Source organism: Dipodomys merriami, unplaced genomic scaffold (assembly GCF_024711535.1).
Source record: "Dipodomys merriami isolate MVZ:Mamm:240054 unplaced genomic scaffold, mDipMer1.0.p SCAF_9, whole genome shotgun sequence".
NCBI lineage: Eukaryota > Metazoa > Chordata > Mammalia > Rodentia > Heteromyidae > Dipodomys > Dipodomys merriami.
Window position 1 is genome coordinate 11030976 of NW_027206512.1, and position 17817 is coordinate 11048792.

Below are 17817 nucleotides of genomic sequence, written 5' to 3' on the forward strand. Positions count from 1 at the left end.
TTTGTGACAATTTGAATTGAGTTTAAGAGATGCTCGGGTTGCGAGCCGCTGTGAAGGGGGATGGTCTCCTTCCCGAACTCACCTTCCTCTTTTTGGCCACCTTGCTGGCGTCTTCTGCACCTCTCTTCTCAGATTCGCACTTCTTCCCTGTGGACGGCTGCTTCTCCTCTGCTTTCCTTGGGCGGCTACCCTTGCCTGGTAGTTGGGGTATCCGAGTGAGAAGGTTTAGGGTTATCTTTACCACCAGGCTTTGTGGGGCAGGAGTGTCCCTGAGCGGTGAGAGCAACCTGGTGTCTCTCAAAGGCAACAGCAGTCTGTCTTTGCGGCCATCTGTCTGGACCACCACTGCCTGTCGGCAACCACTAGTCCTGCTGCCACTGCTGCCACTGTGGGGTAGGCCCTGGCTCTGAGTCAGGGGGGCCAGAGCAAAGTGCTCCGGGGTTCGAGGCCCCGCACTGTCCTTAGGAGGCGCTGGGCCTGAGAGGGCCTTGGAGGGGGTTGGGGGACAGTTCTTGTGCTTCTTCTTCTCGCTGGCAGCAGGTGCAGTGAGCTTGGTGTCCCTGCTCCCCCCGGTGCGGGGCCTTCCTTTCGTCTTCACCTTGGGCTTGTCTTTGGAAGTCTGCTCTTTTGTGCTGTACGAAAGGCCTGGCTCACTGTCTAGCTGCAAGCTGGCTCTGCAATCCCCCTGCCCCGAGGTCTTGACAGGTTTCTTGGGTTGTTTGGTTCCAACAGTTTGTCTTGGAGGATCGTGTTGTGCAGGAGACTTCTGACAAGTCCTCTTCCCAGCATGGGGGCCCTCGGGGGCAAGCCGGGGGGCTTTGCTGGAGGTCTTGGGAGGAGGGTCTTTGGATTCAGAATGCTCCTGGCCCGTGCTACTGTCACTGCTTCCCTTGCTGTCCGGATGCCGGTGTGGGGACTCTGTGCTTCCTGGACCCTCAGGGGGCACCGCCGGCTGACTGACTTTGGTCAGCCAGTTGTCCAGCTGCCATTTGTTTGTTGTTGGAGGCTCAGGCTACAAATAAGGAAATAAAGAAAAAAAATGTTACCGAATCAATGATGATATAATTATACAGGGCTGTCCCTTGGGACAGGCATCATTCCAAACCTAAGAACGGCGATCCTCGGATCTCAAGCCTCCTTAGTAACTAGGATTACAGGCATGAGCCACCAGTACCCAGCTAGCTTTAGTGATTCTAAAACATGACAAACATTTATAAGTGACAAACTTCTTAGTGTATCACAGACATATTCTGATTTCAGACTTTATACTACACAGTCAAGTGAACTCACTTTAGCCAAGGTAGGATCATATGTTAGAACAATGACCACCTGATTTCTCTTTTTCTGCTTTCCTTATCCTGTTCTTTGGATACTATATCTCCTTACAGCTTCCTTCACTTATACCCACTCTACTTCCCTGCTGTTATTTGAATTTCAGATCAGGGAGAGAGAGAAGAGAATCACTATTATGTATCAAGGCATTCTGTCGATAAATCTACATGCAATAGTTTAACAGGGCAAGGTGATTATTAAGGTTAGAGAAAAGACAAGCACATATACTTGTCAATCCTGCGTTCCTACAGAGAATCAATGGAATGTGCCATCAGTGGTGAAGGAATTCCAGAAGGCAGTTAAGATACTGTAAGACTGATTTGGGCAGGAACTGAGCCCTTCGTGCCCTACCTTTCACCCACCAGCTGTGCTTACAACTGCAGCTCGAAACTGACTAGCATCTTAGAAGAGTGTTCCTGTGTGAACCCAGAAGTCATTCCTGTTGTCATGTGTCTCTGCTCCCCTCACTCAAATCAGGGCAGTATTGAGATCCATTTAGCAATCCCTAAAGAAACGTCCTGGTTACTGAAATAACACATTTTCTTCCACACAGTCTTACGTGTCGAAAGGGAGGCCTATGGCCCAGTTTCAGGGTAAAACTGAGTTGGGGGAAGAAGACAAGAAAAAAGGGAAGAGCAATCATTTCTGTGTACCTAACAAAGCTGCGAAAATGATCAGATCCATTGGGTACTGAGAGGGGGCTGATATTTGGATAAGGGATTAATTTTAAATACTCTATAATTTTTAATCAGGTAAGTGCCAGAGAGGATTAAGGCTCTTTTTCACTCTGCTCTTTTCATTCTCCTCAGAGCTGGCACAACTCACACACTGTAAATCAGAAGGATGAAAAGAGTAAATCAGTATTTTTTTAAAAGCATTTTACTGTTTTGACTACATGTACCTTTACTTCTCTTAATTGTAAATCTGAAAAAGTTCATTTTAAATGAATTATGGTTCTAACAAAGAACTTCTGAGTCATAGGCAATATATACCTAGTTTTAGAATAAAATTTCATGGTTGTTTGCAATTAAAAATAATTTTTAAAGAAAATGAAAGACATTAAAAGTGGAATTAAAAGGACATAAAGTTAAAACTCAGATCCATAGTGAATATAGAATTTATACTCTAACAGACTTCCAACAAATGTAGGAATAACAAGTGTGCGTGGGGGGGGGGGGGGGGCCAGATGTGAAAAAAGATCAGATTTTAAAGTTAAGTGCCACCATCTGAATTCTCATATTTCTACTCTTTACAAACAAGAAAAAAGACAGGAAGGGCCTGGGAAGGTGGCTCGGTGGTAGAGTGCTTGCCTTGCATGCATGAAGCCCTAGGTTTGATTCCTCAGCACCACATAAGCAGAAAAAGCCGGAAGTGGGGCTGAGGCTCAAGTGGTAGAGCGCTACAGTTGAAGAGCTGAGGGACAGCATCCAGGCCCAGAGTTCAGGCCCCACTACCGACAAAAAAAAAAAAAAAAAGAAAGAAAAAAAAATAAAAAGACAGGCATTTGAATCAAATAGTTTATTAAAAGCTCTAAGAGTTGAAGAAGCAATTAACACAAAAGTAGTTTACTTCCAAACACTGGATAATGAATACATGAGAAAGCTGAGCAAACTCATAAACATCTTAGAACAGTAAGGCATTTTCTGAACTTTACTTGTAAGTAGTTGGTTTTTTTAAAAAAAATTTTATTGTGCAAATATTGTCCAGAGGGGACTTGTAAGTAGTTGGGTGGCAATGTGTCCTACTTATCTTGAAAAGCTAAGATCTACATTTTGTCTCCCATTAGAAAACCGACACTGAAGTGGAACCCCTGATGGCTGGTCCCAAGTTCAGTGGTAGCTCTGTGGCATGTGCATGGTGTTCCAGGGCTCAGCGTCCCTCAAACATGTCATCAATGACATAAGTAAAAATAAGCATAAAAGCAACTTTCCTAGCATTAAAAAAAAAAAAAAAAAGTAGGGCTGGGTACTGGTGGCTCATGCCTGGTGTTAGCTGTGAGTGAAAAAGCTAAGTGAAACCAAGAGGCCCAGAGTGTCAAGCTCTAGTACTGGGAATGAACAAGGGCAAAAGCATTCTCCTTCACATCTACTTTTTTTTCTTTCTTTTTTTGGGGCTGGGACTGGAGCTTGAATTCAGGGTCTGTACTCAGCATTTTTACTCAAGGCTGGCACTCTACCATCTGAGCCACAGCTGCACTTCAGGCATTTTTAGTGGTAAATTGGAGAGAAGACTTTCACAGACTTCCCTGCCTGAGGTGGGTTTGAACTGTGATCGTCAGATCTCAGCCTCCTGAGTAGCTAGGATTACAGGTGGGAGCCACCAGAGCCCAGCAACATGTACAATTTTCTTTTTAATATATGATAGTTTCTTTTTTTTTTTTTTTTTGGTCAAAAGCCTTGTTGTATAGCTCAAGCTGGCCTTGAGTTCCTCCTCTATCTCTAGAGTGCTGAGATTACCGAAGCACAACATCCTATCTGGCTTTGCTCTAATAATTTCTTGATAAGGGGATATAAATTTCATTATTACAAATACCAGATTAAAGTTGTTTTCAAGTTTCAATTATTCAGCCAATCCACCCTATCTTTTTGCAGTTGAATTATATTTTTATACCAATAGTCTACTAAGCATGAGTTTTCTTATTGAAGATGGTTCTGAGAACCATTAACACTGAATAACACAAACAAGTTGTCTGCATAGCGTATTCACCCTCCTTTTCCCTAAGACACAGAAATAATTTCAGTAGAAATTAGTATCCCACAAGAAACAAAGACCCCAGAAAACAGAGTTGCTTCTAAATAATGATATATTTCCTCAATGTCCCTTGTCCCCAGACAAACCCAGAAACCTCTCTACATGATGTCAGATGTTCTTAGCCAATGTTCTAGTAGAATCAGCATCTTTCTAAACTGCAGAAATGAATACAGAAATACTAATGACAGTCTCACCTTAACTGTGCAGAGGGTTTTCCCTAGATGTGCTGTGTGATGGTTTCGTTCATCAAAACCAAAACAAGTGTGTCTTCCCACTTCACTAGTGACCTTCCCATGCATGACTTTTATACTGCTACCAGGTTCTGAGGGCAAGCGTGTTAACTGTTACAACTTCTGTGCTCAGCCATCCAGTTCATCACACAAATTTTCTACATACATTTAGTGCTTGAGGTTTCAGTCTCATTGGTTTGTTCATCTTTACCATGTCTCTTGCTGAGAAGCATGGCTATTTCATCTTTACATGGGCAGAAGGGAGCCAAGAATCAACCTTGGCAAAAATCACTTGTCATCAATTTAATGCAAGGCTTTTAATGACTCAATAACAGGACTCCCCATTGACTTATTTGTAGTTCACATTCCTTCCCTTGACTAAACCAGGCCTTTCCTTAATTCATGCATTCCTGAAATTTCACAAAGAAATTGCATTAATATTAAAACAGGATCCTACCAAAAACAAGCTCTCTTTTTCAAAAGAAAGGAGAAGAAAATGGTGTGCAAGCATTCTTAATAAACTGCACTAGTAGCCATCGACAAGAAGCTATGGTTTTTAACCAGGGAGAAGATGTATCTCCAAATCTCCAAATATTTGGTAAGCTATTAGCAAACAAACCAGGCACTCCACAGCACCTGGGAGCAGGGAAGTGTCGCCTAAGGGCTGGGTTTCAGAGTCGGGGCCACCTGCACCTCAGCAGCACTCCACCCTGACAACCAGCATGCCCGCCTGCCATCTTGGATGGGCCTTGGGGACACAGTACCTCTGGAGCGGGGGTTTCGAGGGGCTCATTCTCGCTGTCACTGGAGCTGGACTCGCTCTCTGAATCTGAGGAGCTGTCCGAGTCACTGGTGCTCTCTGACTCAGCACTGCTGGAGCGCACCGATGCCACAGGCTCGGGGAGCGACTGTGGAGCACTGTGAAGCAATCAGGGACAAGATTAGAAGACCCCTGCCCGTTCCTGCCTTTTTCGGAAGGAAGCCTCACTAGTACCTGATTACTGGCAGAGAGGGGGGTAAAAGTGGTTTAAGAGAAAGTGACAAGTCCTTACAAGAGCACATCTGGAAACTGCACAAAACAGAAGAGACTTGTTGCACTTACCTCCTGAGGAACAGGTCAAGCTACACAAAATGTTAACTAGATGCTGGGGGCCTGACATCCAGTCAGTAATCAAGGCCAACACAGCTGTCTAGGCCTACATGTGTGTCACACCAAGAGATGGACATGGCCTAGAAAGGCTAAAATATGGACTACTGGTGCTTTAAGTTATCTGGCTCCTCATACATAGCCAAAAGAAATCAAGGTATAAAAAAAAAAAAACTTCCAAGTGCAAATCTCCCTGTCTTCTCTGCCTCAGAACTGTGTGCTAGGGAGATACCGTTGAGGAGGAAGATGAACTCATGTACACTTCTTGGTGGAATTATAAATAAGCCATACTTTATGAATGGTTGGAGATGAACTGTTCCAAAAACAGACCAATAACTCTAGGTAAAGGAGAAAACATACAGATCACTACTAAACACATGGAATTGCAGTCATATGCAATCCTAAAAGCTTGCCTGAGATGCTCTTAGTTACAGCAGCATATCATTAACTATAATCTTGAAAGCTTCCAAATCTATTTGAAAATAATAGTTTCAAAACAAATTCTTTTTTTGGGGGGGAAGGGGAGGGCCTGTCGTGGGGCTTGAACTCAGAGCCTAGGCACTGTCCCTGAGCTCTTTGCTCTAGCACTCTACCACTTTGAGCCACAGCATCACTTCCAGTGTTTGAGTGGCTATTGGAGATAAGAGTCTCACAGACTTTCCTGCCCAGGCTGAGTTTGAACTGTGATCCTCAGATCTCAGCCTCCAGAATAGCTATAATTATAGGCATGAGCCACTGGTGCCCAGCTCAAAACAAATGCTTATTGAGAACTCAAAATAAAAAATAGTAAATAAGTAAAAGCACTAATTGAGGTGACTTTAAAACAAACATATTGTACCAATCCCAGTCTCCCCATTCAGAATACTGTGTCAGCTCTGGCTCCTTGTCCACATTTCCTGTCTGTACTGTCTGTCCACACTGCCTTCCTGTGGCAACTGAGCCCAGTGGCTGCAGAGGGAAACACACTTCAAGGAAACTGCCACCCTGGGGGTTTTCTTTTGCTTTTCCTCCACTTTTACATTAGACTGTTTTTCCTGCTGTGAGTAAATATGACTCACTAGAAATGCTAACAAAACTGGATATAAATAAACAAGCAACTTTATGAACCCACAAGTCTGTGTAATTACATGGGGCTTCTTCCACCATTAACTACAATCCCAACCATATTAGGCATGCTTTTATTGTTGATCTTGTCTCTGAATGCTTGAATTCCTATCAAGGGAGTAAAGTAATTGAATTCATGAAGGACAGGAACTTGCCACCTTAGATCCCTGCATTTAGTAACAGGAGAAAATACTGAAAAAATAGTTCAAATGGGTCTCATTAAAAAAAAATTAAAACTATCACATTTTCTAAAATATGGCTGGCTCACACTGGAAAAAGTGTTATTTCTCACCAAATTTAAATATACCACAGACCATTTTTTAACACAGTTGTAATAATATGAAAATAGGTATAACTAAGAACATAAATAATGCTGGTTATACAAGACTGATGATAAACCATCTTAAATGTATTTTTAAATTCTAAAACAATTTTTTTGTTGTTGTTCTGGGGCTTAACTCTGGGCTTGAGTGCTGTCCCTCAGCTCTTCAGTTCAAGGTTAATGCTCTACCACTTGAGCCACAGCGTCACTTCTGGCCATTTCTGTTTATGTGGTGCTAAGGAATCGAACCGAGGGCCTCATGCATGCGAGGCAAGCACCACTGTGCCACCTTCCCAGCCCCTAAAACAATTTTTTTTAGACAGGGTCTGTCTGTGTAGTTCAGGCTGGCTTTAAAAACCCGTGATCCTTCTGGGTCAGCCTCCCTAGTGCTGGGATTATAGGCATGTGCTACCACACCCAGTGCAAGAATTTTAACAACTAGTTGTTGCCGGGTATGGAGACTCTCTACTTTAATAGTGTTAATAACAACTATCTTTTTAGCTTCCAAAATATTAAGCTAGCACTTTCTTTTACCTATGATCCTCCATTTTCATATCCCTAAAGAAGCTATATGTATATTATAAATACATAAATTTTATATATACATATATGTTTATTTATTTATTTTTGCCAGTCCTGGGGCTTGAACTCAGGGCCTGGGCACTGTCCCTGAGCATCTCTTGCTACAGGCTAGTACTCTACCACTTGACCCACAGTGCCACTTCTGGCTTTTTCTGTTTATGTGGTACTGAGCTTCATGCACACTAGGCAAGCACTCTACCATTAAGCCACATTCCCAGCTGGAAACTAAAAATGTTAAGGCAAGGCCTTATCTTCTTACTGAGTAAAACCATATTAATTTTCTACTCAGAGAAGGAGAAACCCACAGACAGTACCTTGGAGGTGCAGCTGAGGAAGGTAGCTTCTCTGTGGTCTGTGAATTCACAAAAAGGGGAGAAGACCCAGAAAGAAGAACAAAAATATTTAGGTTAGAATATGCAACTCAGGTATGTGCCTCGGATTTAAAAGGTTCTTGCTATCACCAGATACACAAAACTTACCTGTTCATTCTCACTGTCCTCACTGTCACTCAGCTGAAGGTCATCTTCCAGCATGCTGAAATGGGCAGGGACAGAGTAGAGAATTTCAGATAACTCTGTGCCTGTGGGCTTGCTAGTAGAGTGGCTATAACGAAGGCCTTTTGCTGTTGCTTAGCTTTTCTACTCAAGGCTGGCATTCTACCATCTGAACCACACCTCCACTTCAGGCATTAGGCTGATAAACTGGAGATAAGAGTCTCCCAGAAGTGGTCTAGGCCACTTCAAACCGGAATCCTCAGATCTTAGCCCCCAGAGTGGCTAAGATTTATATCAGTGAGTCACCAGCCTCAGGCCTTCTAATTACTCATGTATTTGTTGTGTGTGCTGGTCTTCGGGGCTTGAATTCCGGGTTTAGGCTCCTACACTCAACTTTTCTGCTCAAGGCTGGCACTCTGCCACCTGAGCCACGGCTCCACTTCCAGCTTTTTGGTCTTTAAATGGAGATTAAGAATCTCATGACTATTCCTACCCAGGATGGCTTGGAACAATGATCCTCAGATTTCAGTGTTCCCCTCTCCAACCCCCAAGTGGCTAGGATTACCACAGGGACCCAGCCTAATTACTTTTTAAGCATATAAACAGAAATTATGCCTAATGATGCAAAGGAGCAACAGAATAAGAACTAGTTTTCTTCACAAATTTCATAATTTCAAGACAAAAACTGCTTCAATCCAAGCCCTTTCCCATCTTGAAGCCCTGTCTTTCACAGGTCTCCATGATGAAGAGAAATGACTAGAGCAAGTGTTCCTTCTGGCTCTGCAGCTCAGCTCCCCACCCCTTATCAGTGAGGACAGGGTCCAAGTCAACAAAGCAAATAACCTGAGAGAGAACAAGGAGCTTGAACCAAGGGGAAAAAGGGAGATAAAAAAGGAAAGGGAGGGAAGGTGGAAGGGGGAAACTGAGAGGAGTAACATCTACAATACATTCAAACTCAAATTATTTTGTTTCATAGTGTCTACCAGAGGGAGAATGATAAAATATTGAGTGAATGTTGATCATTTGGATAGAAAAGTGCTATAAAAGAATTAAATACAAAATGAGATATAAGAAATTATCAAGGCAAGCCGGGCCCTGGTGGCTTATGCCTGTAAGCCTAGCTACTCAGGAGACTGAGATTTGAGGATCAAGGTTCAAAGCTAGCCCAACCCCAGCAGGAAAGTCCTTGAGACTCTTATCTCCAATAAACTATTAGAAAACCAGAAGTGGTGCTGTGGCTCAAGCAGTAGAGCGCTTTCCTTGAGCTGAAGAGTGCAGGGACAGTGCCCAAGCCCAGAGTTCAATTTATGAATATTGAAGATGCAAAAAGAAAAAATCTTCTTTTATCTTCTTTGGAATATCTACTTCAACACTAGTCACTGGAAGGGATGGCAATAGAAACCTTATTGTTCTCCTCCTTGTTAAAAATAAGTCACTTATTTTCTCAAACTCACATTAAGACATTTCTACCAGGGCCAGTGGCTCATGCCATAATCCAAATTGCTACTTAGGAGGCTGAAATCTGAGTCAAGCTAATGGGCAAAGTCCATGAGACTCTTAAAACCAATTAACTACAAAAAAAAAAAAAAAAAAAAGGAAGTGGAGGTGTGGCTCAAGTGGTACAGTACAAGCCTTGAGCAGAAAAAACTAAGGGACAATGAACAGGCCTTGAGTTCAAGTCTCAGTACCAGCATCTCACACACACACATACACACACACACACACACACACACCTCTAGGCATGCTAACTTATAACACTTTATTATTGAAATTAAACCTTCTTCAAATCTGACTTTTTCTCACATTTGAACATTTCTCTCCTTGGAATACCACTAGTTGCTCCCTCTCACTTCCCCTAAATTTTAGAGGACCTTTTGAGGAAATGCTACAAGTAAAACTGAAAGAGGTATAGGGGTGGAAAGAGTACCTATTTGAATATTACTGATATTCCCCAAAAGGAAATTATATTACAATTTAAAAATCATTTAGTATATTTAAAAATGCCTCTTTAATAATCTGACCAACAGTTCTTACTGCAAACCCATTACCTACTACTAAAGTAGGCAGTTATTTGGGGGAGCCTTGTTAAAAATCATTATATTTAAGCCGGGCATTGGTAGCTCATACCTGTACTCTTCGCTACTCAGGAGGCTAAGATCTGAAGATCACAGTTCAAAGCCAGCTGGGCAGAAAATTCTGAGATGCTGAACTCCAATTAACCACTAGAAAACTGGAAGTGGCACTGTGGCTCTAAATGGTAGAGCTCTAGCTCTCAGTAAAAGAGTTCAGGAACAGCCCAGGCCCTGAGTTCAAGACCCATGACATGAGCGCATGTGCACACACACACGCACATGCACGCACGCACACATACGCACGCGTGCGCATACACACACACACACACACGATCACTATATTTTCTAATAAAAGTGATGAAACTTGGCTTTTGTATAAATGATCATCTACATGAATAGCAGTAACCCTGCCAAACTATCTCACTAATAAACATACTTTAAAAAATCCTGTGATTGAGATTCTAAAACAGACCAAAACTTTTAGCTACTTGTAATGTAGACTTTGCTCAATATTTATCAAATAGAAGCTAAGTTATATTTTAGAAACTATACCCTTGAGTCACAGACTTGGTACTTAGCCATCAATAAGGAATGAAAGAACATGTCAATTCACACATTTCCTCCTTTCCACGGTAGCTTGGCTGAGGAACATACCCGTAAGATAAAAGGTGAGGTGAATCTACTATCAGCCACAGACAACAAAACTGCATAAATGGACCCCTTGAGTCTTAGTCACTGTATTTGTTCTGTAACAAATGATTATGTAATCCCACCACACCTACTACCCAGAGGATTAAAAGTCCTTTCATGCTTTCTCCTAGCTACTGAATAACCCTAACTTCCATGAAGATACTCTGCTGAAGTGAATCAAGGTATCTGAAACAAGAGTTCTGAGTTTCAATTTCTCTTGCTCTTTGGGAATAAAAGGTACCATAAAAAAAACACTTTTTTTCCTTCAGAAAATTATGTACACAATAATAAAATAAGCCTCTAAGTACAACAGTTCTTCTAGACCCAAAAGGTAGGGACAGTACTCTGTCAGGGAAGCTTGCAAAAGGTTTACGTACAAAGAATGCCAAAAGAAATGATAAGCCATGCAAGCTGTGCAGGACACTTATGCTAAGTATTTCACCCAAATAATTTGTGAGAACAATTTACTTGATAGAGAATGAAGTTTATCTCAAATCTCAGCACACATAGGTATAACTGTCCGTGTCTGCGGACCCAACCAATGTTCATCACAATTCCAGAGGTGGGTTCAACATCACTGGAGGGGATTCAATATAACAGAAGGTACTAGGAGGCAGGCCGCAGGAGGGGACCAAGAAGAAACCAAGCTTTTAATAAGAAACACCCACTGCATCTACTGCTGTGATTCCTTCTGAGGCTGGGCACATATGACCAGTGAAGGCCGGGTTCTTTTCTGGTCTTTGAGTATGAAGGGTGAGTATGCAGGCCAGCACCTCGGCATCAGTTTACACTCAGTCTTGTTCTCACCCACCAAACTTAGGTAAAAGGACAGGAGCCAGGGCAGGGTACCCTGCCTAGCAAACCATGAATTCCTTAAGGGGCCAAGGGGCTTTCACCTTCATATTCTCTAATGAGAACTTAGCAGGTCCTGTAGAACTGGCTGAGTCAACAGCAGCCACTTTGCTAAATATATAGCCATCCGGCAGACTAGTGCTCACAGCAGGCACTCCTACTCTCAAAACCAGCCAAAAGACATGCCAGGATCACAAATCTGGCACCTGCTGGAGCTTCATCTCATACCAAATCCCCTTGACCTGGCTAATATATGACACCGTGGACCATGGTTAGAAAATCTAAAGGACATGATAAAAATCTAAATTCAAAAACCCACCCTGAGAAAGGCCACTATTGAAATAGAACAACTGTCTTGTAGAAATAAAATGAGTATGCTACTTTAGTCTTTTAAGAAAATACTTTAAACCTTACATTCTCTAACTGGCCAAATACCTAAGTTAATTTCCAAATTCCAAGGTGAGGCAAGTATTTCAGAGCCTGTGGCACTGTACAACTGCTTTGGCGCTGTTCAAAAGAAATCAAAACTGCTTGGGTAAAGCAGGTCTTTGAACTACCACGTAGATTTAACCACATTTTGCATAACTAGCTAGGCAGGCATGTCACTGAAAGGTTGCAAATGAGCCCAAACTGCACGGATGCATTCTGCAAGCTGCCTGTCATCCAGCCAAGCCTGGAGAACCACACACACGTTCTAGCAGGCCTGCTCCCATGAGTCAGCCCCTTGTGACAAGCTTTTCTTTCTCATCCATTTCTTAGCACTGGGATTTTTCTGAAATTTCTGCTGCCAGGATTCCATCACATCTCAGTTGAAAACCCCCAAATTTTAAATAGACTTACTTCTTGGTGTTACCTTTCTTACAGTCATTTTATTTGAGAAAGAGTAAGCAAGACCAAGGCCACAGTAGTTATTTGTAATTAATAAGTCATGACCGTGGTATCAGGTATACTTAAAATGGTAAGAAAACTAATACTTTTCAGAAACCACTAATAAGTAGGTGAGTACGTATAGTTACACAATCTCTACACTTACAGTTGACTTAAGGGATAGATGGGTAATGAGAATGTTGAAAGGAGAAGAAGACTGAGATACAACGCATAGCTGTAATTCCTCAAATTTATACTCTATCTAGTTGTTTTGTTTTGTTGTGCTGGTATTGGGACTTGAACTCTGGGCCTCACGCTTGTTTTTGTTCTGCTTAAAGATATCTTTGTGTGACATATTAACTGAAGTATGGTATATGCATGAATATTCTTATGAAAGTGGACATCCTATTACTAGATTAATAGCCTAGCAGCCCAGAGGGTAAAATCAGAGCATATCATATTTATTCTACAATCACATATCAACTGAGACTTGCAGGGACCCTTTAGACTGTTCCTGAAATATAAGCTCCTCCAAAATAATCCTCAGGAAAAGAATTACTCCTGGAATTTTCAAATGCCTTCCACGGGTGTCATCTACAAAGGTCTTCCCTTTCCATCAGTTTGTATGACGTATACAGGGTATAAGCCATTAAATTGGTAAGTGGTCTCTGCTTTCCTCTCTTCCTTCAGGTTACACATCAAGTGGTAGGTCCTAGAGATCTCTCTTGCCTGATCTCGTCTCTGAAGCATACCCTACCTGAAATCCCTCCTCTCCCCACCTTGTCACAGTGTCACCTTGTTCCTTACTAATGCAATCTGCATGCTGAAGACAGGGACCCGGTCTTCCTGACTATGCTCAGTACCCAAAGCTACTTTAGGTACTGAATGGCTGAACGAAGGCTATTATTGGAAATATTTCCCAAGTCACGCAAAGTCAAGGCCAGCAAATGTTTGTGTACTGGGGGTTAAAAGTAGGTTAAGTAGTAAAAAGAATAATTTCTCTATTGCGGTGCATAAGCTGAAACTCGTTTACTTAACACTTACCTATTACATAATAGGCACTTGACAACTGTTTTAACTTTCATCTAAGACCAAGTACAGTAGTAAAATATATTACTACCCTAGAGAGGGTTCCTGAAGTACTTTAAGCAATGGCTCCATGCTTCCAGTAAGGAGAGCTCCCGGTGAATTCTCTGAATGAGATCACAAGCACTTTAACAGTATTTAAAAAATTGTTTAAAATCTGCATCATTTCATAGATTCTTCAGAATATCATTTCAATTTATATTTAATACAATGTTATATAAATGGTATAGTATAAGTCATCATAGAATACCATTTACTAATGATAAAATATCCCAGAGTTAAACAGACTACACCAAGACTAATGCTACCATGACCTGAAGTCATGGTGTCCTGTCAGGACTCATGAGAAAGGAAGAGTAAGTTAAGTGTGTTTGTGTTGTGTGTGTGTGTGCGTGTGTGTGCACACACACACACACACACGTGTGTTGGTCCCACAGGCTGAACTCAGAGCCTGAGTGCTGTCTCAAGGCTAGCACTCACACACTTGAGCCACAGCTCCATTTCCAGCTTTTTGGTGCTTAATGGTAAACAAAGAGTTTCACAGACTTTCTTCCCTGCCTTAACTGGTTTCCAGAATAGCTAGGAATACAGGTGTGAGCCATCAGCAACAGGTGATTCCAGCACTTAAAAAATTAAAAATTAAAAAAAAAAAAACGGCTTTGCTTTAGGTATAAAGAAATTCGTTAACACTCAGTCTAACAGATTCACTTTTCTACTATTCTCCTTTATTATATATCTTTACTTACTTTTCCTCTTGAGAATAAAACACTTCTGTATGTAGCTTACCAAAACAATTACACACACCCATAACCCTGGGTTCCTGATCTTTTCAAAATAATGTATCTCCTTTTCTCTTGCAACATTTTTCCTGCAACATCTAGGAACATTGAGAACATTTAAGAATGCTCTGTGATTCAGGACTAATGTAGATCTACAAATATATAAATGAAATAAATGACCCGCACAAATGTTTGCTCCTTATTTTCAAAACTGGAGTGATGGCTGAGCTACACCTGAGTAGTAAAAAATTATAAGCTTTAAGTCTGAGGTGATTCTTACTATTTCTTTTCATAATATTTGGCAGTAAACATCTGGGGAATGGCTCAATGTTAAGCGTGCCTACTTAGGAAGCACAGGTCCTGAATTCAAACTCCAGTTTGGCCAAAACATGCAAAACCCCTCAGTACTTTCAGTTACAGCTTTCAGTGAAATAAAGTTTCAGAGTAAATAACTTCAAATAGAAGCTAACATTTAAAGAGAAAAAAAAAACCTTCAATATAATTTAAATTAACTGACACAAAGAAACCACTGTCTTTAGACCTAATTCTGAACGATACTGAGGGGCTGAGGGTTAAGACAGTGGTTGTTTGGATCCTCCATACTAACAGCACCACCACCACTAACAGCAGCAAAAGATACTTCAGCCACCACATTCTGATGTGATTCTTTTATATTACAGTAAATTCACAGAAATGGTAATCAAGTTCTTTACCAAAATATTTTAAAGCCAAAATTTTTCTAAAGATGAAAACTCAGATTCATTAAAAAAAAAAAAAAGTATCAGACGATCTCTGGCTATGTTAGCTTTCTGTCTTTCCTTCTTGTCCAACTCCAAGAACCATCATAATCCCAGCCTTCACCTCCAGCTATTTCCTCTTTCTAAACCAACTTTCCACAAAAGTAAAATCTTAGGTGCTCACTACAACTAATTTTGGTCCCTTATTCTAAGTAAATGTCAATGATTTCAGTGTTTCAGTGGCAGATACATAGATAGATAGATAGATAGATAGATAGATAGATAGATAGACAGACAGACAGACAGACAGACAGACAGACAGACAGACACACATGCAGTCATCTCTCATTTTTAGTAAATAGTGGCATAAGGGGGAACATCAGCTACACAAAATTATTAACACATCAACTCTTCTGAGAGGAGACAACTGCAGAAAGCTGCATATGGAGACACAAGACCTGTCTACATCAAAGAAAGGGCATGCTAACTGCAGGAAGTAGAAACATTTTGTACTTTGTTGACATCTATACAGATCTATACCTTAGAAAGGAAGAGAATTCCAAAGCTAAGCTTGTTCTTAGACAAGCATGCCCTTACTTCACCTTGGGGAAACAGCACTAGCACCCTAGCTAATCAGTTACATGCAAAGCTTCCGAGTGATCCACTATTGCAAAATAACCAGAGATTAAAACAGAGATCAAATTCAATGAATTCATCATATATTTCTCCATCTATGCCTTCTAACCCTTTACTACCCTCACCCAAGTCTGAACAAGGTATGATATAACACAAGCTGTCTGTTGCATATTCTTTACTGCAGGGCACTACTTCATCCTTTGCATGTACCAACTTTCCTTTTCTATGGATTAAGAACTCTGAAAGAAAAAGGTGTAAGACCTAGATTGATTTTCTAAGCCAAAGTAGAAATGAATCTATAGTTTAACTGTTAACATGCAAAGTACATTATATTATCTCCCTGGCACTCCTGCCATGCAAATGGCTTAAATGCATAGCAAAGAACCCAAATGCAGGGGCTGGGAAGGTGGCTGAGTGGTAGAGTGCTTGCCTTGCATGCCTGAGGCCCTGGGTTCGATTCCTCAGCACCACATAAGCAAAAAGAAAAAAGCCAGAAGTGGTGCTGTGGCTCAAGTGGTAGAACACTAGCCTTGAGCTGAAGAGCTGAGGGACAGCGCCCAGACCCAGAGTTCAGGCCCCACAACCATACCCCCCCCCAAAAAAAAAAAGAACCCAAATGCTGACACCAGATCAAACTAACCATGAGCACTAAGAGACTTGTTATACTAAATCTGAAATAGTAATTGTGCATTACAAATTAACTGGGATGGCACTTTCAGCTAATGCTATTAAAAATTCATGAGAGTAATTCCTTTTGTCCCCAAGGTAGATTTCATTTTGGAACCTATCAATACCACCAATCCCATCCCTAAAAATCACACAAAGTATTGCCTCAGAGATACTTTCTCTCCTCACCTCCATGAGTCCCCAATTGCACTCCTCCCTCAAGTCTCCTAGGACCACCACAACCCTCTTTCCTACATGATTTTATATACTAGTTAATTTCATATAATGGTTAATTAGCAAGTTATAAAGAAAATACAAAACAGGCACGAGTGGCTCACACCCATAACCCTAGCTACTCAAAGAGAAGCTGAGATCTGAAGATCATGGTTCAAAGTCAGCTGGAGCAGGGAAAGTCCAAAACACTGTTATCTCCCAATAACCACCAGAAAACTGGAAGCAGAGCTGTGGCTCCAAGTGGTAGAGTGATAGCTTTGAGCAGAAAAGCTCAGGGACAGTGCCCAGGCCCTGAGTTTAAGCCCCATGACCAACAATAAGAAAGAAAAAAGAGAGGGACAGGGAGGAGATGAAACAGGCAATAAAGGAAGTGAATTTGATCAGGGCACATTGTGTGCATGTACAAGGGAGTGTCTTTGTACAACTATTATATACTAATACTAGTAGCAGCAGCTCTAATAACATAGCTGCTCTAGTAATACAGCTGCTGAAACAGAAAAAGGAAAGAGAACAGACATAAGGGGTTTTTCCACATAAAATTCATCTACAGGTATCACAAATAAAATATATTCTGATCACAAGCAACCTCCCCCCCCCCCCCCCCAGTGGCTCATTCCTGTGACTACTTGGAAGTAACCCAGTGTAACTCACTCCTAACTACTTGGGAGGCAAGATTAAGTTTTGAGGCCAGCCAGGAAAAAAAAAGAAAGAAAGCTGACAGTACTCAGTGCTGGTAACTCACACCTAAAATCCTAGCTACTCAGGAAGCAAAGATCTGAAGATCCCCATTCAAAACCAGCCCAAGCAGATAAATGTGAGAGACACATCTCCAATTAACCAGCAAAAACATAAAAAGAACTGGAGGCATAGTTCCCATGGTAAGCAAAAAAGCCAAGCGAGAGCATGAGGCTATAAACTTAAACTCCAGGCAAAGTATACTCTTAACTTGCATGTATATATGGGTGCACGCACGCACACACACACACACACACACACACACACACACACACACACACACACACACACACACACACACACACACACACACACACACACACACAAGTTCAGAAGACTCAGTCTCAGTGGAAAGAATTGATATGGTGGAGCATGTCTGTCATCCCAGTTACAATGAGAAGTTTAAAGCAGGAACCACGACTCTGTCTCAAAAATAATCAGTAAAAAAAAAAAAAAAAAAAAGGTTGGCCAACATCGGTGGCGCACACCTGTAATTCTAGC

The 17817-nt window shown here is 41.5% G+C and overlaps 1 protein-coding gene across 3 annotated transcripts in view; it reads right to left on the reverse strand.

The window, feature by feature from the left end:
• Aff1 (ALF transcription elongation factor 1) overlaps positions 1–17817 on the reverse strand; it is a 214939-nt gene that overhangs the window by 27139 nt on the left and 169983 nt on the right. For all 3 annotated transcript variants that reach the window (XM_070013207.1, XM_070013206.1, XM_070013210.1), the window contains 4 exons: positions 7948–8002; positions 7783–7820; positions 5078–5231; positions 83–1012 (listed from right to left, as the gene is read on the reverse strand). In XM_070013207.1, the coding sequence (XP_069869308.1) occupies positions 83–1012; positions 5078–5231; positions 7783–7820; positions 7948–8002 (1177 nt within the window). The remainder of the gene's footprint in view (positions 1–82; positions 1013–5077; positions 5232–7782; positions 7821–7947; positions 8003–17817) is intronic.